Source organism: Heloderma suspectum, chromosome 3 (assembly GCF_057233095.1).
Source record: "Heloderma suspectum isolate Gila_16-S chromosome 3, 16-S_ref, whole genome shotgun sequence".
NCBI lineage: Eukaryota > Metazoa > Chordata > Lepidosauria > Squamata > Helodermatidae > Heloderma > Heloderma suspectum.
Window position 1 is genome coordinate 238,260,927 of NC_139460.1, and position 25,610 is coordinate 238,286,536.

At 39.7% G+C, this 25,610-nt stretch overlaps 1 protein-coding gene across 20 annotated transcripts in view; it reads left to right on the plus strand.

Moving 5' to 3' along the window:
* FAM53B (family with sequence similarity 53 member B) overlaps window positions 1–25,610 on the plus strand; it is a 169,657-nt gene that overhangs the window by 50,704 nt on the left and 93,343 nt on the right. For 18 of the 20 annotated variants that reach the window (XM_084841517.1, XM_084841516.1, XM_084841503.1 and 15 more), the window contains one exon: window positions 1,149–1,203. In XM_084841517.1, the coding sequence (XP_084697643.1) occupies window positions 1,149–1,203 (55 nt within the window). Of the gene's footprint in view, window positions 1–351; window positions 405–1,148; window positions 1,204–25,610 lie in introns of all 20 variants that reach the window. The other 2 variants (XM_084841518.1, XM_084841519.1) reach the window with 1 other exon arrangement.

Consider the following 25,610-nt stretch of genomic DNA (forward strand, 5'->3'; position numbering starts at 1 on the left):
TATAAATATATATTTGATTGAATGTGCTTTATTACTACATAAATCTCTTTTTTGTAAAGTGAGAGGGACTTGCTAGAGAAAAAAATGGAAAAGCAGAAGAGGGAATGGGTCTGCACTAGAAGTACAAAAGAACAGTGAGCTAGTATATCTAATTTCATGAAAATTACTAACATTTCTGTAGCTGCTGAGATATTGTCTTATTGGATGCAGGACTACAATTTGATTCCTGCTCTTTTTTCCCCTTTTGCGGGGAAGAGAAGTCACAAAGCGATGATACTGATGAAGGAGAACATTTATGAAAACAGGACTTTACTGAAACTCAAATCATTTTTTGTTTAATTTTGGCAACAGTAAGAACAAGACAAATCCTGTAAAAGCAATCTGGAACTGTTTTAGCTGTGGAGGTAATCTTAATGTATATATTTAAATCCACAATCTGTATAACCCTGAAGAGAAATTAGAATGAACAACTATTCAAAATTTAAAACTTCACCTGAGTCTTTAATCTTGTATTAGCACATTCACAACATTACTACTTGACTCTTTCTCTGGTTTAGTCTTCCATATAGTTCTGGAAACTATTAACAAAGGAGACCCATTAAAAGGAATAGAAGCTACAAAAAAGCAGTACAAGGACAGAACAGGCTTCTTGTTTTGAAGTTTGCCATTATCTTTCCCTTTGCTTGTGTGCCTGACTCTATCCCATGAGTGGTGCACAGTTTTTGAATGGCATCTAGAATAAAGGTGTTCTAAATTTTTCCCTGTACCAACCTATCCATATTATAAGATTTTCAGAAGACGTTCTTCTCTCGGTTCCTTTGCTATGAAAAGCTCATCTTGTAAGACTAGTCAGAGGGTCTTCTCTTTGATGGCACCCCGTTTCTGGAGTGCCATCCCTGTTGAAGCTTGACTGGCACTGATGGTGTTATTTCAGCAACATTGTTAGAATTTAGTCATTTGTCCAGGCATTTTAAAGAGTTATACATGTTTAATTTCTCTGCTGTTTTTAATGTTTCTGGCTTGTTTTTATTGAAATGTTTTATGGTTGTATTGTATTATATTGAGACTTATTTTTATTTTACTGCCCTGATACTTTGGATGAAGGGTAGGTTAAAACCAGAGTCAATAGCTTTTCTGCTTGTTTTCAGCACACTTCAAAGAAGATGAGTCAAGGACCCACTCTTTTCTCTTGTGGAATTATGGGTGAGTAGGACAATTTTTTTTATTGTTCAGTTATCACTGCAGATTATGAAGGGGAAATGTAGCAGAGGTCTTTGAACTGATCCTCCATGTTTGGCTATGAACAAGAGCTTTAAATTGTATTTCCTAATTTGTCATTCACTTCTTAGAATTCCATATGGCTGGCTGTTGATCTGCTTTATGTTACGCAACATAGTACCCAGCTGATGAGCTCTGTGTGTGTGTGTGTAAATTTCCAACTGGCTGCCCTGCATGTCAAATTTTGGGTGACCTCCACCTCATCTCAAGTATTGTAGAATCTAGTAAATCATCTATTCTCACTTCAGTCTAAACCAGATGTACTTAACTGCGGCAACTGACAGGGAACAGATCCCATACAAAGCATTTTAGTGTCTTGAAAAATCAGCTAAATGGCACATCTGGTATATTCAAACTTCACATTCAGTGATGCTGGATAGACTAGCCCTAGTTGTTCATGGGTATGACATGAAACTTGTCTGCCATTCTTGTATAATTTTCTGCTCACTCCAAGCCTGGATTTTGGGATGCTGAGTGTTTCAATACTTTTTTTTGGCATGTGTGTCCTAAAAATACTTTTGAATGTCACTTATTTTCACAGTAATTGGTACAATGAAACAGAACATCACTTCCTAATCTTTAAAAGAAAGTAATAACCACCAGGCAACAGGAAGGCCTGGTGTGCTATTGTCCATGGGGTCACGAAGAGTCGGACACAACTGAACGACTGAACAACAATTGCAGCTTAATTGGTATTCTTATGCTGCTTTCAACAGTTGACATACTGTACTGGTACATAAGCTGCCATTTTTTTGAATAGAGATATGCTGTTGAACTTTATGATGTTTGGGGTGTGGTTGGATGCCTTTTAAGGCCTGGTGGTTTTGAAGCACCTAGTTCTGTATTGTATTCCTTAGTTTCTTATGTGACTGGGCAATGACCTCCAGACCCAATTAAAACATTAGGTAGAGTTTGAGCCAAACTGTTCTATCACAAAAGCTGTATTTTACAAAGTGTCTCTTCCCACCATTCACAGGCATTACCCCTTATTGAATTACTAGGGGCTGAGCAGTTGTATGGAGGGCAGTTGTATGTAATCTTCCAGACAGGGAAGTCATCTGAGATGGGAGGAGACAAAGTATTTGTGGAGAGACAAAGTAGTGTGCATGCGTGTGTGCATGGGGGTTGAGTACGTGTATGTATATGTACATATGAAGGAATGTGTTGTCTGTGCCCAAATGAAAATGCAAACTTCAAAGTCAACTAGTGAGAGAAACAGTCTGTTCTCTTTATGTTCTCTGTAAAGAATGAATCAAGAAACAAAGATTACCAATCCAGTTAATCAAAGAATATGATGGGCCCAGGACTAATAAGGTTGTTTGTCATTAACTTTCTACAAATCTGTATGCATTTGAGTTACGTAAGTGCTAGTCTTATTTTGCTAAAGTATCCTGTTACGAAGGGATCCTAATTGTACCTTGTTCATCCTTTGTGCAATTGTTTTTATCATGCCCAGTCAAAAAGAGCAAATCCCACTGGCATTATTTTTGTTTCACTCTGTAATTTTAGGCATCTTTTCCGATGCTTTTATTCACTCAAGCTTCCAACTAACTCAGGTTAACCAGCCAAGTCACTGTTGAAACATGCCCAGATAGGTTCACTGCTGACATCCACAATGAATTCAAACTGCTATGCTATTTCCGGTTAGATAGTTGTGTTCTTGCTTGCGCAAAGAATTGAGACAAGTACATCCTTTTAAGTTTGGATTTGAATTAGGGCCAGTGGGAAGCTAAGAAATGCAGTGCCACATGGGACCTCCTTGGACCAGAGCGAGAGCTTGGCTGCCCTTCTTGTCTTCTCAGTCAGGAGAGGCATGGTGTCTTGAGAACTAATTATCTAGTTGGCTTTGAATGGAGGCAGCAGAAGTAGGAACTAATAAAGCTGGTCTATCCATAGAATAAATAATACTGCTTTTGAGAAGGATGTTGTGTAAGATTAGCATTAGGATGATATCAGGATAGCCTGTAGCTAGGGCACCCTGCCCATCAGAGCATAGATTGAAGCAAATTGGGAATGGTGACTGATATCCAACTTCTACTGTATAAAGCATGGGAAAACTTAAAGTTGTCCCTGGCAGACATGCCATTTTACCTCAAGGAAGAGGCCAGATAGCCCAGGCACTATCTTCGTCTCAAATGCACTGATGGCCTTCTACAATATTCCTGCTTCATTCTCACACTCCATAGATTTACCCATGGTTTACACAGGAATACTTCACCTACTTTAGCTTGATTTAAATATTTGTAAATTAAAAAATCAATAAAGCAAAAGTGAGGCATTTTCTAAAATCAAAGTTACCGAACACAAAGCCTTACTTAATCATCGGCAAACTGCTCTGGGCTTTCCTCTCTCCACAGATAATGTTGTTGCTTTTAAGTTTCATAACCATAACCAAGTTATTGCCATTCATTTCCTGTTAGTTAATTCTGGACTACTGTCATTAGCTTTTTAGGCTTTCAGTATGTCAGAGTAAATGTCACTTCCCTTTAGGCTTTGTTTGATTTCAATCCCTCTATCACTTAACCTCTAGCATTACCTGTTTACTCTATTGAAGTACACCACTTTAAAACAAGTTATGGGAATAAAACTGTTTATCATAACTACATATGTAGAAAATGTGTGTGTATATATTATCCATTAGCATTTAGTGGCTAATGGACAATATTTCTCTCTATCATCACAATTATGTGTCATTCAAAGGGTTTGCCAAGGAGAAAACCAGTATTCAGAACCACAGTAGGGAAAAATGATAATTAACTAATTCCTGAATGTCTTTCAGCCTAGTCATATATATTTTTATATATATGCAAGAAGTTGCAGTGCTCAAACTACCTTATCCAGTATAGTTCCATTTGTGTCAGTGGGATCCTATGGAATCGAGCAGCTTTAGGATTTTATGTTATGATGTTCAGTATAAATAATAAGGAAGGAGAGTCCTATAAGAATTAATTTCATTGTTTTGCTAAAGGAGCATGATAACTTGGAAGCACCATGTTGAGCAGAGTTATGCTTCACAGCTTTTAGCACGGGAAGCGTCACCATAAATGCAGTTACCCACCTCTAATATGTCAGAAGGATGCTAACTATGCAGCATATGTCAGCTGTGTAGTTGCCTAGGTTTGAGCACAGTCTGAATGTCCTGTAAACTTTGGATACACCACCCATGCTATGGAGCTTTTGGCTCTCACCTATCACCAACTAGCAGCAGAAAAGCTGGGCATCTTCTGCCACATATGCCAGATGTTGACATTTGCTTCCTGAAACAGGCACAGAACTGTTTTAGAAGCACTGCTGAGGGTTTTGGCTTTGTAATTCAGGGGTAGACAACCTTTCTTGGAAATTTGAGAAACTGTTCTGGGCACCACTACAAAATGGAGGTGTGGCAAAGGACAAGTTACCTGCTCAAAGAACTGAGGTGGGGCCTGAGTCCCAACATACTAAAGAAATTTCTTTGAACCCACAGTTTTCAGCCCCAACAGAAACCTATTTCACAGTGATCCCAGCTACCATTAAGAAAATTTGTTAATTTTTTTTAAGTGGTAAGGGTAGGTCATGTTGGCAAATGCTAAGAAAGGTGTCTGGGAGCGCATTGGTGCTCACAGGCACCAGGTTGCCTGCTCCTGTTGTAATTCCTTAAAGTGCCTCGAAGTAGGAACCCAGATTGTTGAAAAGAGATGCAAAAGGTTCAATCCCAAGTGCCAATATAAGCCTCAAAATTCTGCTATTATAAGCCTCAAAATTCAGTTGTTTATAAAAATGACACCTGTATAGCTAATAACTTGAAACTTGGCATCCATAATATACCTGATGGGTTCTACAGTTGTGGAAAGTTTCAAACTAATCTGATACAAATTGCCACAGATACAGGAAATAACAGTGTGCTGAAAATGGCTACATTTGTACTTTTTACTCCAAGCTGTGGTTTGGTATATCATATATTTCTTTCAAATTGTGGGGAAAACTACTGATGTACTTCATTCAGGATTGTCAAGGGGGTGTGGCTTGCATTGGTTTGGTGAAATTCTGAACAATGCTTTAAAAATATCAGGGTTTTTCTGTCCCACGCAAGCCCATGGGAGCCACTGCTGGAAAAGTTATGTCATGGATGCTCAGATGCACGCTGAAGCAAGAATTGCCAATGTTCCAGTGTTATGAATTCTACTGTTCCTTTCAGCACTCTGACAGCAGGGGTGGGGTAGCAGAAAAATGTCAACTGAAATGAGGCAATTTTGAAGGCTGAGGGAATCACGCTCACTGATTGACAGATCATTGATGAAGACAGGAAAAAAAGGGGGAAAGCTGTGTTGGAGTCCTGTGCAGGCTTACGCAGAAGTAAGCTATTCTGAACATACAGGGACATATCCATATCTACTCAGTTAATAACACAAACTATAAGTGGTTTTTTTTTAGTCTGTTTGTGTGTGGCAGGGGGGCGGTGGTTTAGGACACTATAATAATTTCCTTTTTAAAAACCAGGGAAATTCAGTGATAAAAAAAAAAACTCTGCTGGATTAAGACCAGAGTTAAGGCTATCTCAAGCTCCACAAATCCAGGAAACTGAAAGCTTAGGCTGATGTCTTAAGAGACATGCCCCGTGATCAATTCCGATGTTGTACAATGTCACAGATTGTGCTTGCTTACAAGCAACAAACAGTCATGGATCAACTCACAGGAGGGATTCCTCTAGCAATACAGTAAAGTTCAGATGTTTCATAAAGTAATTCAGTACCAGGATACCTCTGCAGGCATACCATCCTCCCCATCTGGATTTGGGCCTGAAAGACCAGGAGAAACTGTCAGTACATAGAGGGTAAGTTGTAAGCAAGCACAATTTGTGACACTGCACAACATCATTACTGATCATGGGCAGAGGTAGCCCTAGACTAGCTGCCAGCAACTGCCGCCCCAGGCAAACCATGTAGTCGGTTCCCCCAAACCTCAAGGGCGGACCTGCGCTGAGGTTTTTGGTAAACCGGGAAACATTTTACCCCTATTTTTTGTTTAATGAAGAGCCCCCTCTTCCAGTGTCTTCAGAAGCAGAAATATTAGCATTTATAATAACACACGCCCAAAATAGTTTTATTTACTGAGCGCTGTATCAGCACAGAGGGTCTGAAAAAACAACAAAGGAGATGAGCACAGCCATCCACTCTGTGAAGGAAACGAAAGCCCATTTACAATGCACAATGAAGGTTCTTGAAGAAGGGTACTGGTTGCATCCATCCTTGGGGTGACATGGCCAGCGAGGTGCTTCCAGCCCCTAGGCTCAGCCCTCTGGGGGCAAAGGAAGCAGCTGCACTCCAGGGGGTCTCTCACTTCCTGCCTCCAGCTTGGAGCAGCAGTGCAGCAGGAAAACATCCTGCGCTGCCTGAGGGAGGACCAGGTCCCAAAGGCAGGTGGGCGGCCAGATTTAGCCCCACCATCCCCAGTTGGTCCCTTGCTCACCTCCACAGCCTTATCATGTTCCCTCAGTACGCTCACGGGAATTGAAACAGTGACATCTTTCTTATTTTATTTGTATTTTTAAAAATTTGTGTTGTTGTTTTTTAGTTCTCCTGTATGGATGGGCTGCCCCTGATCACAAGGCACATCTCTTTAGGCATGAGCCGTAGCTTCCAGTTTCCTAGCTTTGTGGAGCTTGAGCCAACATGAGATAGCCTTAACTCTTATCTTAAAGTGACAAGTTTTTTGATCACTGAATATTATTTAGCTTTAGGGAGAAATTGGCCAAAATATAAACTCAATTTAAAACTACAATTGTAACAATTTCCAGAGGGCAGACCTGAAACTTTCCATAATACATGCATCTGATGAAGTGGATTATAGTCCACGAAAACTTATGCTGGATTAAATTTAGTAGCCTTTAAGGAACCAAAGACGCTTTCTTGTTTTGTTTTTTTTAATTCATTTGTATCTGTCAGTTCTACTGCTTTCCTCATAAACAGGAGGGATAACTTCCAGGAAGTGGAAGCCGTAGTTAGTAGCACTTAATGTTCCCATCTCAGTGCTGGGTCTCATACATGAGATCTGGAACAGAGACTTTTAGGTGCCAGAAGCAGACAATCTAAATGATGTCCCCAGCCATGATGGTAAAAATACAACGTAAAGCTAAATCATTGACAATTTGCTGCCATAATGGCAGGGCCTGTCCCAAATGCATCTTCCACTTCCTGTAGGTCAGTCACATGGTTTACTGGGAAACCAGTAGAGTTGGCAGGCATGGTTTCAACAAATATGCAACAGTTTGAAGATTAGTCATATTGCACATTTAGCCTGTCTGGGAACTTTCTCTCACTTCTCCTGTATGTGTATATGTCAGGTGGCAGGTGATGAGCAGGCACACAGCTTTTTAGCCATTTATGATACAATTCATTTTGCTGGGTCATACTTTGAACCTTTACAATATGGCTCTTAAATATAAGCACAATCTTCCTCAGTTCTTCCTTCTATTAAACCTCTTGACGGTAAAGGCAGTTCAACAGTGGAGCCAATTACGTGGAGGGGTGGGCAGCCCCTCCCTTGCTGGAAGTCTTCAGGCAGAGGCTGGACAGCCAGCTGCTGGGAATATTCTAGCTCTGGATTTCCTGCATCAAGCAGGGGGTTGGACTAGATGGCCTACAGCTCCTCCTCCATCTCCATGATTCAATGTAGTCAGTAATCACTAGAGTTTAGCATTTTCTCAAGGAAGAATCAAAGGTAAAAAGTGCTGCTCCCAAGCTTTTGTTAATTTAAAGCCCCTTTTAATTTGGAATTAGTCATTTAATTCTTCAGCAACTTTGCCTCGGGACCTATGGGTGTGATTCTATAAACATCTGTTTCTTCTGTGCAAAATATTTGCTTACTACTTAGACTTATTTGAGCTGAATTTAATGAGGCTATATTAAGATATATGCATAGTTTTCCTGGCATTATTTTCCCTAGTGTAACAAGGGAAATATGTGTGGAGGATTCATTTCTAAGTAGTAGTGGTTTTCTGTGATCTTTATAAAAGAGAGAGAAGAAAACTGATGCTGGATGCAAATAAAAGTTGATATAATAAAAGGAAATATATGCTGTCATCATTTTGACATCATTGTTTTTAGAAGGAAGAGACTCATATTTTACAAGGGCTAAGCATCTAGTGTTGTATTATCTTAATAATACTTTGTTGGAATAAGTACATTTTCCTGCACTCTTCCCTCAAAAAGCACCATTTTACTTTCCAATCAGGGCTATGAATTCTCATATGTGTACATGAATCAGGCTGTAACATCAGATGCACCCACTGAACTCAGTGGGACTTAGTTCTGGGTAGACATGGATGGGATTTCACTGTCAAGAGCCTGTTGCATGACATGTGAGAACTTTTGCCCTCTCATACAGAAATCAAGAATTAAGTTGCTCAGTGCAGCACAGTGGAAATGTGAGAGTGGTGGTGTGCTGGAAGAGAGGTGGCATTTTCTTTGCTTTTACTGCTGTTTTTGCTCCAACCAGGAATGGTTGGCTTTGCTGCAACACTTTTCCCCAGCAGCAAGTTCCTGGGAAAGTGGCTTCCTTCCCTATTTTTCTAGGTGTGTTGAGGATTGCTTGCCTCTTCTGACAGTGCTGTGGGGAAGTGGAGTGGAAAAAGTCTGAGAACAGTGTATGTAGGGTGTGTCTGAGGGTGTGAGAAACTCTGTTCTTCTTTATGCTAGGATAGGTATGACGGACAATGGATAAATCCCTAGGGAATGGAATGTGGCAGCTACGATGCCCTGAGGCTTTGTCCTGACATAAATTGGTTTGTGGTGGCATTAATCACTTCCTAAGAGGGCGAGATGGAGGCCATGGCTACGGTTGGAGTGTGCCTCCTACCCAAATTCATATGAGAGTTCTGAGGAAACAGGCATGTTGAGGCTCTGGAACGAGGATTTCAAGCTTTTAATTTATCGATGCTGTTTTCAGACTATATATGCTCCAACTCCTTCTGTTGCTGAGTGTCCACCTAAAGCAGATTGCCCACCTAAATGTGACTAATTGCTATATACATATGACAGGAAATAATGCTGAATAAAGTCTTTCTTCCATCTATGTGGCCTACAGTTAGGTCTCTAGGCTAACTTCACCATGAAATTATTTGATTTTATTCAGATCAGCAAAGCTTCATTACCAGTCTTTCTAAGGGCTGTATGTAAAGTGGGGGGGGGGGGCAGTGAATTTGTTGCTGCAGATAAGCTGACTCTGCTGTGGATTCCTAGGGCCAGTACAGACATTACTTTAAATGTGTGTCTAGCAGCTACATCTTTTTCATTCTTACTCCAGAGTAAGCACAGGGTCTACTCTAGATACATAGCTGCTAGACACACATTTAAAGTAATGTCTGTTTTAGCCCCCAAGTGTGTACCCAGAAGGACTGCTTCTTTTGACAGACATGTAGGTGTGTAGGAGAAGCCGCACCTTTACTCTGCCTTCTTTAATCTCTCTTCCGCTGCCTCTTATATACTTTCTATTGTTCAAGTGGTGCCAAATACAAGTTATCTAGTTTCCTCAGGGAATATCTGTGGAGGTCTGATGAGCAGAGCAGGTTTTCAGATGAGAGAACAATTCCTTCTTGAGAAGAGACATGCCAGTTTCTGCCCGAAATCTCTCTTGGGTCCATTGCTTTTTTCCCCTCTAAGAAAACTGTTTCTCTCCCCAGGTATACGGAGTGAAGTGACATTTCTCCATCGTTCTCCTGTGAAGATTGTTAAAACATGAATGTTTTTCCACGTGGTGACAATTCAGAACAAATATTTTCCAGGACATTGATCTGGCAGTGCTGGGGCATGTTTGGAAAATATCTTCACAAAAGAATAACAACAGGAAACATCTCTCCCATCCCAAATGAATTTGGACTCTCAATTTCTTAAGGAGAGTTATAGCTAAGATTTAATTAAAAGTAGCTTGGATGGGCTTGGGCCTATTCAGCCAATTCCCTGTTCACCTACTCATCTGGCTTTGGCAGCCAGGGAGGCTGGAAGCTGTCTGTGAGAACCTGACAGAGGTGGGGTGAGATTTGCAGAAGGGTCGCCCAGGTTGAAGTGTCACTGCTGGAGGGCTGAGCAGTGGCGCCCTGTTTAGACAGGAGCCTAGCTGAAAGGCTAAAGGCCCTTATCTGTCAAGCGATCCGGAGGGGGTGTCTTACAGACACACCCTCCCTTTTAAGCTGATGCAAAGGCAGAGAGCCTTTGCTAGGAACATCTCGTCTTCATTGCCCGAAGCCTTCTCTGTTTGGATCCATCATCATCTGAGCTTTTGGATGCACTCTTTACATGGACTGAAACTTTAGATTGTTAAGGACTTGCCATGAAAAGTGCTGTGAGGCTTTTCATAGACTTGAACTCTTGTTGCTGTGGATTGTGTGTGTCTGTTGTCAGCTCAGCATACTGGCAGGCTGGGTTTGATCTACAACGTTTGGACTTTCCTCTGCCTGGACGCATGCAGTGTGGAGTTACCAGTGCGAAAGTGGTGGCACGGAACTCCCTGCGTGTCTGGGTTTGTCCTTCGTTTGACCTTGATAGGCCTTGACCATGTAGCCTGGAGTTATCAACGAAGATTCAAAGTTGGTCTCTCTATGGGTGTAGTTTGTTTAGGCCCTTCAGGAAGATATCCCTTGATTGCCTGATGGGTTCATTCCAGGAATCATTCCCTTTCCATGTCTGGGGTTGGAACCCTGTGAAAGGATTGCCTGGTTAGGTTCCCATGAATCCAGAGTCCCTTCTGTTGTATTCAGAACTGTGGAGAATGACAATGGGGAAACCACGTTGATGAGGATCTCAGTCATGGTAGTAATATTTAGCTGTGGACTGTTCTGGAATTGCATACAGCCTATAGCTACTGACCACCTGCTATATGATTTCTGAAGAGTGTAACCGTTAAGCTTTTGTCGTGGGATTTCCTGCAATAAAGAAATCTCAGTGATTTGGGTGTCCGGTATCAGATTGCCCGAGTGTGTGCACTAGTGGGATTGGGAAGCCTGAAAGGAATGTGGAAAAAACACTTTGGTACCTTTTGGGTAACCAAGGAAAACTTGACAACCAAACAGATTGGCTGACATATCCCACCATACAGGATGGTATGGTTTTGCGAACTCCAGGTCAATTTAACCATGTAAAGTGTTTCCCCCCACCAGTTTTACATCAATGAAGGCTCTGCCCTTTTACTTCTGAAGACCATGATTGTGTGTATGTGTGTGCTGGGAAGGTGTGGGGGCTTGAACCACCTTGTTTTGTGGGCTCTGTGTGCAGAAGGATTCCAGGTGCACGGTGATGCCAGTCCCTTTGGACGAGACATTTATTTTTGTATTAATTAACTTTAGTAAGAAAGGAAAGGTAGTGGGAAAGGTTGTAGCCTGGCCTATCCTGTAGGGCCCAGATTAAAAAAGAAAATATAAGTAGGGCTTGCAACGGAATGTTGCTGTATGTCCTCATCTCCCGCTGATAGAAATGTGCCAGGCATGTCTTCTTCTAGGATATTATAAGCCGCTATGGGCTCCAGCAAGCCAATTCTCTCCTCATTCTCTACCCCTCAGACCTCTGTTTGTTGTTTTCCAACTGACAGTCAACATTCTGTGGTTCCCGGTGAGCACTGAGCATGCTCGGTCCTCATTGACCTTTTTGGGGGGGCACTTCCTCCATTTGGGTGGATTTAAAAATACTTTATTGTACTTCTGCAAATTTTGGGGTTGCTCTGTGTGTGCTGATTTCTGCCATTTGATTCTCAGTGGCCACATTTTGTTTTCATTTCCTTCAGCATGGGGACACAGAATTGGATTGTCAGGGGGGAAAAAACACATTTACCTCCAATCTTTTTTTTTTTTTAATCATTAATTTGGGGAAGAAACATTTTTAGTATGGAAGATTAAAGAACAAAGGCAGCTTTGGAGAAAACATGAAACTGGCCCTCTTGAAGAAAAGTGGTGGGTCTTATTTGCATGAAAGCCACAAACCTTGCCATGCTATGGTTTCTGAAGAGGCAGATTGTGTTCTCTAATTTGTTTCCTACTGAAATACCCTAGATGCCTTATCTTTTAAAATATTTTTTTGTGAGACAGGAAAGCAGTTTCTTTGTCATTGCTATCAGCTAATTACCACCATTAAATTCATTCCATAATTAGAAGCCACATCTTTAATCTAAATGGAGGGGACAATCAAAAGTACAAGATGCTGCTTTCTTGTGCTCTGTGCATGCTAAAACACTAAGGCAAATAGTACACAATGAATTAAAAGCAGGTGGCTCACTCAAGAGATGCATGATAATATATTGGCTAAGAAAAGTCTGTACCGTGTGATCTGAACAGTTTGTATGCCCAAGCCACACCCTTAGTTCAGAATATTATAGAACCCATAATTACTTTTTCTTACAGTAATTTATTTTTTTTAATAAATTATGTCATGGAGACCTGAGTTGAAGGAAGAGACCTGAGCAAAATATTATATATTAAAAAAGTACAAAAGGTGGATATTTGTGTAGTAGCATTTAAAGTTGTGTTGAGTGTTTTTAATTATAAGTTTTTTTCTGTATGTAACAAATGTAGTTGATAAATTAACATTGTATTGGTCAAGGAGACCATTTACACTTATGTTAGTTTAAAGAGGTAGTGGCATTTTTGAAGTTTCAGAAGTAAAAAAAAACAGAAAATGATAGTTCTCTTCCTGGATTTATGTTGCTGATCTTCCAAATAGATTTGCTTGTACCTAATCTCAGGGGTGCTTCTATCTGCTTTAATAACTGTGTGGCAGGGAGAGGTTTGTGTGGTATGGCTCCTGTTGCCATTAGAATGGCAATCTTCTCTCCAAAGAATAGTCACTGAGCTGTTTCAAGGCATGGACAACTGTAGGTTGCTACATAGGACAGCACTGTGGTAGGCAAAAGAGATTTTTGCAGCAGCAAGACAACAGATAAAAATACATTTTCTTTCTGGTGTGACCATAGGATTTGCTCCAGACTTAAGTTATGCTTATAGTAGATGTATTACAATCTACAGGACTTAAGTTAGTCATGACGAACTTGTCCTATTGATTTCAGTGGTCTACTCTAAGTATGATTAAGTCTGGATCTAACTCATAGTACACAAATTTATGCTGTTCAGAAAAAAGCTTTGGAGATGGAAGTGAAATTAAAAAGTATATGTATTCACTGATGTGGGTGTACAAGTCAGCTAAAAACAACAACCCTGACTAGCACTAGGAGAGAAGAATCTCTTTGGTGGCAAACACTTGCATTTATTTTATTTAACCAATCTATCAATTTCTAGACTATCAATTTATAGATATCAATTTTTAGATAACTTTAAAAAGATATCTCGAAGCCATTTACACTGTAAACATTTAAAATACAAAACATCTACAGTTAAAACAGTTTTTTAAAAACAAAATACACAACCTCAATTAAAAGGTTTAAAATCAGGGAATCAACAGTCAACAAAAAACGGGGCAGAAAAATCAGTCAGGGAAGGCGTGAGTGAAAAGGTAGATCCTTAACTGACACCTAAAACATGCCAGAGTTCGCACCTCCCACATATCAAGTGGGAGGGAATTCCACAAAGTATCTTATTTTCTAAGTCACTGTATTATGAAATATAGGATCTAAATTGTACCTATTATCCACTATAGGTTGGTTTCAGACTTTGTCATACTTAGCCTAGGCTCATTGAAATAAGTGAGACTTAAGATAGTTAGACTTAAGACTAACTTAAGTCCAATGTATTTTAATGGGTCTACTCTAAGCATAACTAAGTTTGGATCCAACCCTATGTTTTGTCAGTGTTGCCTGTACTACAGAAATGGTATAGCATTCTTCGTAGGCAGTCTGGAAGCTGGGAATCCATAACTATGGAGGAATACTGCACATATAGTTCAAATGTTATTGATTAGTTCCTTAACCTGCTTCTGCAAGATTTATGTAGTTGCTGCTGAAAATTAAAATTCCATGGTCACAAGTGGAAAACTGACTACTTCCTGCAGGCGTTAGGAGCATAATATCTGTTACCATATCCATCAGCAGTACCTATGTTTCCCTGGCTCCAGGTCTCAAACTTTTCTGTAGGCTAAAGCTGTAGCATTCATTTCAACAGGGCTTGTGGTGGCAGAGGAATAGTAAATAAAACATATTCTCATTGAGATGACTAAGCTGCTTGAATAGAAGAAGAATAAATATTCAGAATTTGAGAACTGAACGCATAGCAGAACTCAGGTAGTCAGAGACAAGTGCAAGATTACCCATATGGTTTCTATAGATAACCCTGGTAATATGCCCCTGCCCAGTCAATACATTCTTCAGGGGAGGCACTTCTAGTACTGCCTCATGCTTCCTCTGTCTGCTCTATGGTTGTCAGGGTTAGGGCGTGGGTGTTAACAGTACCTGCTTTGTGGAATTCCTTCCCTATTAACATCAGGCACACATCTTACAGTGTTGGCTTTTAGATGCTTGCTTAAGACCTGTTTGTTTAGACAGGCATGCCCTGAAGTATGACTCTAGCTATATAACTTTTTGATGTGTATTTTGTACTGAATGTTTATATTCAGTGTTTTATGAATAATAATTAAATGGATACCTTTGTAGGGATGCCTTAATTGACTTTATTTATGCATTTTTACACTTTTTTATTTCTGACCCGCCCTATGACAAACCACTGGATAATACAGTTGGGACCTGCAATAAAATATTGTTGTGTATTCCCACCCCGTAAGATTAGTGCTCCTGTCCAGAACTCCAGCCAACCTTACAACAGGAGCCTTCTAGTGCTATTTAGGTCTCTCAGGTGGGGGAGGTTCTCAGGAAGTGAAAGGTATCTTTTCCATTCCACTGAAGCTATCCTTTGCTTTGAATTGGTGCCAGAGGGACCTTATCTCTCACCTTGCCCTCCTTTTTCTTTAAAACAGCAACCCTGCTTTCAACCATATACTGAGGCTGCAATCCTATTCTCAATTACCTGGGAGTAAGTCTCATTGAGACGATACCACCCTAATGGCAGAAAGTGAAGAGGATCTAAAGAGCCTCTTGTTGAGGGTGAAAGTGGAGAGTGCAAAAGTTGGCTTGAAACTCAACATTAAAAAAAAAACTAAGATCATGGCATCTGGCCCCATCACTTTCTGGCATATAGAAGGGGAAGAAATGGAAGCAGTGACAGATTTTATTTTCTTGGGCTCCAAGATCACTGCAGACGGTGACTGTAGCCATGAAATTAAAAGACGCTTGCGCCTTGGGAGGAAAGCTATGGCAAACCTAGACAGCATAGTAAGAAGCAGAGACATCACCTTGCCGACAAAGATTCGTATAATCAAAGCTATGGTTTTCCCAGTAGCAATGTATGGCTGTGAGAGCTGGACTATAAGGAAGGCTGAGCGCCAAAGAATCGATGCTTTCGAACTGTGGTGCTGGAGAAGACTCTTATGAGACCCCTGGACTGGAAGGAGGTCAAATCAGTCACTGCTAAAGGAAGTCAACCCTGAGTGCTCATTGGAAGGACAGATACTGAAGCTCAAATATTGTGGCCACGTAATGCGAAAAGTCCCTGGAAAAGACCCTGATGCTGGGAAAGATTGAAGGCAAAAGGAGAAGGCGGCAGCAGAGGATGAGATGGCTAGATAGCATCACCGATGCAATGAATATGGACTTGAGCACACTCTGGGAGAGAGCGGAGGACAGGAAGGCCTGGCGTGCTATGGTCCATGGGGTCAGGAAGAGTCAGACACGACTTAACGACTGAACAACAACAAAGTCTCATTGAACTCAGTGGGACTTCTGAGTAGATATGTATAGAATTACACTATTAATTGACAGATCCATACAATCTGCCTGACTTCTAGTTTCTTTAGACCATCTTTTCCCCCTTCCTCTTGAACAGAAATGGGGAAATAATGACAAAATCCATGATTTTAGCATAGCTATGATTGGTCAATAGTGTGTCTGCCCCCCCCATGAAAGGTAGCAGCAACTGCCATCAGCATTCTGTAAGGTGACAGGTCTTTGTTGTGCCACTTTAGCTTTAATTCTTTGAATTTACAAACTTGTGTACATCTGTGTACCTACGGAGTCCCCCTAGTATGTAGAAACTGCTACCTTATTTGTTGGTTTACTGTTTTGCTTCCAAAATTATTGGTACTAAGGCACCCAAGCTGGCATTAGAGTGAATGATAAATGGGGAGGGGGGGGAGATGCTTCCTTGTCTCCAGAGAGTTCACAGGCTAAGGGCACAATCGTATGCATGTTTAGACAGAGAAAAGGCCTACAACTCCCAGCATTCCCCAGCCAGCCATGCTGGAAGTTGTAGGCCTTTTCTCTGTCTAAGCATGCATAGGATTGCACCCTTAAAAACTGAAATGTGGGGGAAATAAAGATAGACCTGAGGTAATGGGTAGAATTTTAATACACAGTAGTTCTATACAAATAAAATAAGTAGCTAAGCAGTAATCTTTTCTACTCCCTACTAATCTCTCCGGTAGAAAATCAGTGATACAAAATGAATGCTTTTGAAAATCTATCAAATTGACCTAGTATTTCTTTTTAATCCACTGAAATAAATGAGAGACATTTATTTGTGTGTGTGTGTGTGTGTGTGTGTGTGTATTCCCGACAATGGCCTGTTAAACAAAGTTTCACGTCTTTCATTGGAAATCATTTCTCAGATTTGTTAGGAGTGCTATTATACAGTACTTTTAAACATGCTAGGGTTGTAATTTCAGATGGTATTTTTGTTATTGAGAAGTATTGTCACTTCTTGGTTTAAGGCAGATTTACGTATGATTTTGTCAGCAACAATTGTGTAAAAAAAAAAAAAAAAAAAGAGCCCCACAATCACATTAGAGTTAGCTGCAAAACCAATGTTCAACCATAAAAACAGTATTGCTTGCAAAGGCAACCTGGTACCCTCCAGCTGTTACAAGCCTTAGAAAATGTAAACTGCTTTAGCTGAATCTTTGTTAGAAAGTGCTCTGGTTTTCCTGCGATAGTCGTCTAATTCATAATCTAGGCTATAAATAAGACACTTAAAGCTGGCTTGTGGCATTGTTTCTTTAGTGGTCAAGTCTGTATTGAGTTCTACTTAGCCATTTGTTCTCATCAAGGGTTTGCCAGTTCTTGGTTCTCTAGCCCTAGAGTTTTCTCCAGTCTGTCTAGGGAACCCAGACTATCTGTTCCCAGTATAGAGAGGTTCGCCTGGCACCTACATTGTATTCCTTCCTGCACCAGGTGAAGACCTTTTTATTCTCCCAGGCATTTTAGCGTTTTAGCTTCCTAGTCTTTTAGCTTTGGTATTTTAAATCTGTATTTTAAATCTCTGCGTTGCTGCTAGGTTTTATTCTGGTTGCATTGTTATATTGTGGTTTTAATGCTTTTATATTTTATATTGTTTTATCCTGTGCTTTGTGGTTTTAATTTGTGTGAACCGCCAGAGAGCTTCAGCTATTGGGCAGTATAGAAATTAAATAAATAAATAAATAAATTATAGGGACAATTGAGTTCTTCAACAGGTGGCTTTCTGTGGCAGTTTTCATATGATAACACTGTCTTGTAAATCCCTATATGTGGTGAAATTACAATGTCCGTCTTTTTGTTTTTCTAGAGATTTTTCAGGGCAATCTTGTGATTTTAATATCACAGTGTTCAAATGTTCATTGTGCAAATGTTCAGTGTTCTTTCACTTGTCCGTTTTTACCATATGCAGATATGGTTGCATGAATAGTTTCTATCGTATCATAGTGCTGGCTTGAGTTTGTTTTTGAAGCGAAAGATCTGCCTTTGAACCATTGGCTTTCTATGGTTGACCTATAGAGCCACAGAATCAATGGCTGCTAAGGTGGGTTGGTCAGGCTGCCATTGCTTTTTCCCAGCCACTGGGGCCTGAAAATGCATAGAGCCTGTGCATGTTCAAAACATCAGGTCTTCCTCGGTAAGCCCACCTACATCCTCACCCAAGGCTGAGTAAAGTCTCTGTGCAAGCTTCTGATTGCCTCACTGCTAAAACAATTATGTCAGCATGGTAGAGTAATTGCCACTGCCAATTATGTCAGCACAGCAGTAGAGGAAGAATCCTGCTAAAGCAGGAACATAAGCCCATTTCGGGCCCCATGGAGGAGCATCTAAACAGTGGCTCTTGAGTATCAGCCAACACTGCCCATAGAAACATTTTCCTGTGCTGATGTAAAGGACAGCAGCCAAGAAAACTGGTAACAAGAAAGCCTAGGAGGAGCATATGGAGATTGGCGGGGAGGGGTTGGGTTCAGTTTCACAGCTGATGAGAGTGGAAACCATGTAAATGATAAAATGGAAGCCTTAGGGGCAGTGGTATGATTTTAATAAAGGCTTCCTTCGTAGGACTTGCTCTCTGCAATCACAGTAGGTTACAAAGGAGGACAGCAAAGAAGATTACTCCTCTCACATCTGTTACTGATAAAAATAATCCTTTTTTTATGGCTTCTATTGCTTCACAGGCTTCTTTCTTAATAAATATTCATAGTAGGTGCACACACACACACTCTGAGTAGGTTTCCCCCTTATTAAAAGCTTCATCACTCCGGTCTCTGAATCCACCATGTGTACACTCCACCCCCCTGTGTCATTCTGTTTAAATAGGCCATTCATTTATCCAAACTATCAGGATGTTGGGGTTGAGCTGGATTCAGTGCACAATTAAATTTGCATTCTAGTGGCTTGGGCTTGACTATAAGCGCTATAAGAACACCAGATTTTAAAAAGAGAATCTTTAAAAGTAAGATAATCTCAGTCTTTATTTTCGCCTCATGCTGAATAGGATGTTAAGTGGGCTTTCAAATATGGTTAAACCATATTTCATGCATAAGCAGTTTCAGTTCCAGTCTTCTGATTTCCTTTGTCTCTTGAGAGAGAGAGAGAGAGAGAGAGAGAGAGAGAAAGAGGAGGAAAAAAAGTAAAAGAAAAAAAAACCTGGACACCCAGATAATAGTATGAAGCCCGTTGCCCCTCTCTACCACTTTCTCATGGTTTGTTACTTAACAAAGCTAGCGTCAGCTGGATTTAAGTCGCAAGCTTTAATAGCTGTCAACCGCAGCAGATATAGGTGAGCTGTTAAAATGAATAAGCTGCCCACGTTGAATTATGGTGTAGCTCCAGCACCAGTGAGTTTTAGCTCAGAAGCCTGACGCACTTCTTAGGGTGTTGGTGGGGAAACCACACACTCACATATTGTTTAGAGCCATGTGCGTGTCTGTGTGTATGTATGTGCGTGTCTATGTGTGGATATAGATATATATCACCTATCAGAACAAAAGAGCCAATGCGTAACATAGGTGTCTGAAGTTGCGAAATTAGAATAATTGAATGACTATGTAGTTTTATATTTACAGGTTGCTTTAGATCCACAGCAGATTAATAAAAGTAATATGTACTTGCATTAAGTACTTTTACATCTGAAAGGGGGGAAAGCACTCTTTCCTAAAATAAAGTTAAATAACACTCCTGTGGTTGACAGACCTAAACATATACATAAAAAGACATGATGGTCTGTTCTGTAATACCCACCGTGGGTGGTTTGGGACATAACGCTAAACCATGGTTAGCTACACTGGGACTTTATATGCCACTACCACCTTGATTCTTTGAGCTTGTGCCAGCTGTAGGTCCTACTGAATTAATTAGAACAAATGGTCCATTCTCTATCCTGGAAGTTCACTTTTCCTTACCCTTTTTTTTTCATTGTGCTTGACACCCCTTGACAGCAGCCTGGGCCCGATCATTAACAAGACTCTCAGGTCCTATTTCATGGATCCTGAGCCCCTATTTAAAAAAAATGCTGAGCTCAAAGTCCATGTACAGTGAGGATCTTGCCAAAGTTATTTTCTCATAGGATATTTTTATATAAATGAAGGCACACAGAACACACATAGCAGAGTAGTAAGCAGCCATCTTCGCAAAGTGCAAGGGGGAAAGTAAATAATTTGATTGCTGCCGAAGACAGTAATCTTTTCCCATTGAATTATCTCTTCTAAAGGTTTATAGCTGTTCACAGAAATATTGTTGAAAGAGGGAGAGAGAGGTGTCCTGTATCCTCTTGTACAGGATTACCAAGGCCTTTTGTAAAATAGTGATGTCTGGACCCCAAGGATCATGGCAGCTTGCCAATAAAATTAGCTTCTATTTCTGTTTCTTTTGTCTGGTGACCTGACCTGAGAAGGCTCTGTTGGCTGTAGTTAATACAGTGAGGGAAATAAGCAGTATCTAAACATAGATGTAATTATTTAGTGTGTATATCGTGCTTTGTATTGTGTTCCTTAAAGTGAGGAAAAACTACATCAAGCTAAAAATAGAACTTGTAGCTGCATCCTCAAGCAGATCTCAGCATTTTGATTGTTGGGTAGCGTGAGCATCCACTTGCAGATGTCCATTCCAAGAGGCAACTGGTGACATGCATGTAGTTAAGGACATACATCTATTTGTGGGTTCTAAATGTGAACTTCCTAACTCTGAACATTGTTGGGGGTCAGTGTTCACCATTACAAGCTGGCGGTGCAGAACTAGAGCTCTTCCCCTAAACATGAAAATGTCTTAAACAAATGCAGAGGATCTAGAAAATATTCCCATCCAATTGATACATCTGGAAAGGGTATGACCCAGAGCACTCCAATAAACTGCAACAGAGGCCTAAAAACAGACTTTTGAGGCGAGAAACAATGGACAAAGTACAGATAAACCTGGAAAAGAGCCAGATATGGTGCCCAGAACTGCAAAAATGTGAAGGACAACAACGAGCTTCTCTCTGAAATATCAAACCAAATAGTTACTCTGAAAACCGACCTGATGCTAGAGTGGAAAAATTCACTCAAGCCACTTGGAGAGAAAATTGAGGAGTTCTCAAAAGTGGTAAAGGATGCCTCCATGAAAGCAAGTGAAGCCCTAGAATCAGCACTCATTGCCAAACAGAAATGGCGGACCATAAAAGATGTAATACTTACCTACATGAACGTATACTCGAGTTGGAGAACCACAGAATCTCTGGGTAAGAGTACCGAGTAAATCCAGTGACAACGTCAACCTAATTCCAATTCTTACTGAGATTTTTGCACACCTCTTCCTTGCACTAACTGTAAGCCCTGTTGATATATATGAGAGAGAGCACACAGGGCCCTGCCACCAAAGCAAGCACCTGGTAGAAGGCTCAGAGACATTATTATAAAGTTTGTTAACAGCTCCCTCAAATACAACGTACTGCAGGCTATGAGAAACAAAGGAAATATGCACTACAAAGGCAATAAACTCCAGCTATATCAAGACTTAGCTTCCGAAACACTACAGAAAAGAAAAAAAAACCCTGCAAATTCTTCACCATCTCTCTTTGCAGTGCAGGAATTCCCTATTGCTAGAGTTTTCCCATGAAAATTCTGATCATTTATGCAAGCAAAACCTATTCAGTCTCTACAATTGCGGAAGCAAAACGAGTGCTACAAATCCTAAATCTCCAGTCGGATCTGTCCTACACACCAACCGAGGAAGAAGAGATAGGGCCACTGGAACTAACTGCACAGACAATGGATAGACAATGGTACAAAACTATAAAGGAAAAAAGACCAACACTGAAAACTTTGATGGACCAGCCAAGCCCACAAACCTGGATCCTTCAACTTCATATGGCACCTGAAAGACCTTGACTGGGTTTAGTTGACATGTTGTTTAACCCTCGACGAGCCGCAGTGCCCACGGATGCCAAGTTGTATATGCAACCCCCACTCAGGGGTTGTCATGTCATGCGAACCTAGGAAGCATGGGTTATGTGAGGGTCAAACAACCCTCACATAACCCTAAAACAAACCATGGGTTATGTGAGGGTTGTTTAACCCATCCTCACTGGATTCACATGACACAACAACCCCGAGTGGCGGTTGCATATTCAAATGGCAGCCACTCACAACGCAGCCTCACCATGGGTTAAATAACCCATGGTGGGCTGTTGTGTCATGTGAAAAGCCCCGTTGCATCCTAAACACAGATTTAACATTTCATGGGAGGGAGATAAGTATGAATAACAATTGCTAAGGCATAAGCTGTACTGTAAATATATTACTTTGTATAATGAGTAGAATATCAATAATAATTGCTGCGTAACAAATTTATATGCATGTATTATTTCTTTGGTTGGGCGGGGTAGATTATCCTCAAGTCAAGCCTCCAAATTCAAAGGGGAAGGAGGTTATACCTTCTGTATGAGTGCATTGCCTTCAGCGTCTCACTGTGCTGGGGGCCAAAAAATGTATGGCTATTTTATGCCATGTTTAATATTTTGGTTAATGTTTGTTATAGGCTGCAGGTGCAATAGCCAATCTGGTTGAAAAAAATTGAGTTCAGTTAATGAAAACAATGTAAGGTCAAAGTTTTCACCATTTTCAGTGACTGAAATTAAAACTTTAACTATAAATGCCAGAGGTTTGAGAACCCCAGTCAAATGAAAACAAGATCAGAAATTTATCAAAAAGAGAAACACCAAATTGTGCTTCTTCAGGAAACACACGGAAAAAAGGAAAATGGTAATATGTTAAGTTCAACAGGGATAGGAAAGAGTTTCACAACGTATGGGACTTCAAAGGCCAGAGGAGAATTCGAAGGCCAGAGGAGAATTTTTATATGCAAACTGAAGACACCCTTTAAGACCATACTGAGCGATATATATTTATGCAAGGAAAAGCTGGGAAAATAGACTTGATTATAGGATCGATATATGCTCCAAACTCAAATCAAAATGGTTTCTTTTTACATGAAACTCTCCATAGATTGAATGAATTTAAGCAAGGCAAAATCATTGTGTGTGCAGGTGTGTTAAGGTTCTTAAAGCTAATAAAGATTGTAATGTGTTTGCTAAATTTCTCGAAGACTATGACTTCATAGACACATGGAGAATGCTTCACCTGGAAGAAAGAGATTATTCCCTTTTTCTGCATGCTGCCACAGTTCTATGAGACTAGATAATATGTACTTGCATTTTCTTTTGTGTCAAGAAAACTTCCACAAAACTTAAAACAAGCCTCTATTGGACAGATAACATCCTCTGATCATGCCCCTATGTGTATGGTGTTGCACATGGGGGTGGAAGAACAATATACATACATGTAGTCTCTATTATTAAATGAAACACAGAAAAAAACTCAAGAAAAAATACAATTGTGCAATATTTAGAAATCAACAACACTCCAGAAATCTCAAAAGCAATTATATGGGATTGTTTAAAGACAGTAATACGTGGAGTTTGCATCAGTGAGAACAGCTGTTGGCACAAGGAAAAAATAAAAATGGAAATGTTATTATTGAAGAAAATAAGCACCCTAGAACATAAAAAGACTTCCAGCAAAAGGATTTACAGACGTGTACTACAAAAGTAGAATTAACACTTTGGAATTAAACAAAATAGCAAACTCGTTACGATATTGTAATCAAAAATATTATGACTTTGATAATGAATGTTAAATTATTGGCCCCCCCAAATTAAAAAAAAAAATCCAGGAACAAAATTCCCTGTATGAAATATTATTTAGGTCATACTTTGTATAATGTAAAAGAAATTTCCCAAGAATTTAAGAATGTTTTTGCTAACTATATCCCACAGACCATCCACACTTAGAACAAATGAATGAATACTTAGGAAAGACACAATTTAAAAAGCTAAGTGATTACCATCAACCTTTTATTAACCAAAAAATAAGAGGAAAAAATATAAATTGCAATTAAACAAACCTGAAATCCTAAAAGGCTCCAGGGCTGGATGATCTGCCAAGGGAATTTTATAAAAAAAATTATTGAAACTGTCACACAACAATTAGAAATTCAATTTAATTATATCTTACTTGGGGGTGCTATCCATACTTCATGGAAAGTCTGAAAAATAATAATGATCCCTAAACGAAACAAAGATTCAGCATTAGTAGATTCATGCAACCTATAACTTTAACCGATCAAGACTACAAAATATTTACTTCAATCTTCACTGAAAGACTAAGCAGGGTAACTCCAACATATATCCACCCAAACCATACTGGTTTTATTAAAGGGGGGAACATAGGGTCTGCTATCTGCAAAGTTCTCAGTGTAATGTAGCTTTGTAAAAAATAAGCGACCAAAGCAATTATTGCCTCAATGGATGTGAACAAGGCTTTTGATCTGGTGGAATGGTCTTTCCTGTTCAATTTCCTTATAAAATTAAATTTTGGACTCCCCGTTGTAAATATTATATTGAGACTATATGCTAATAAGGCAATAATCAGAATTAATAACTATAATTCAAAGATAATAAACGTTAACAGAAGTACTAAGCAAGGATGCCTTCTGTCAACACTTTTATTCACATATGATATTGAACCACTAGCAGAAGCCATACGTATAAAATCAACTTATTTACAGACAGTGTAATATTAACCCTTACAAAACCAAAAGTATGTATTTCAAATGATGCTGAAGAATTTAGTAAATTTGGGGAGGTTGCAGGGCTAAGTATAATTTTTTTTTAAATGTTGGCTCTTAAATTATCTAAAGAAATAAAACTGGACATTAATAATGCCGCAGGAATCAAAATTTGTAACAAGAAAAGAAAAAATACAGGAAAAGCTTTTAAATATCTAGGTGTTAAAATATCAACCAATTTTATGGACCTATTGAAACTCAACTTTATTCCCCTAATTAAATACATGAAATTAATTCTTAGAAATGGGACCAAACTACATTTATCATGGCTAGGAAGAGTGGCAGCTATAAAAATAATTCTATTACCAAAATCTTTGTACCTTTTCCCATCCCACTTCTGGAAGACAAATTAATACTTGCAGAAAATGTTAAACCAATATCTAGTTAATGGTGAGAAACCTATAATCAATTAAACTTCTCAGTATAGGCTACCTGCTAGCACAGGTGCTTACCAAATTTAAGAATTTATTATGAAGCATACCAGCTTAAGCAATTGATTAGCTTGATCCATGATAATAATCCAAACTAATGGGTGGTGAGGACTAGGGTAAAACTCAGATCTAAGCCCTTCCATTCTTCATACAAAACACATCAGTGGATAAAATTAGACAGAACCCTTTCTTGAGTCTTATTCTGAAAAAAATGGAATAAAAAGCCACTTCCTTTGATGTCTCTGCAGTGCTTACTCCTTTTTTAGCTTTCTCCTTTAATCCATTATTTGCTAGTGCTGGCAAAGAAAAATTCAAGACCTGTGAATCATGTAAACTATGTAATTTACAAGCTCTCTATAATAATATGCAACTAAAAGCTGAGCCACAGTTAGTCAGCCACTTAGGCAATATATGTTATTCTTTGTCCAACTACACCAAATTTCACCTCTAATGTTATGGTAAAGTCTCAAGCTATTAGGACCTTAG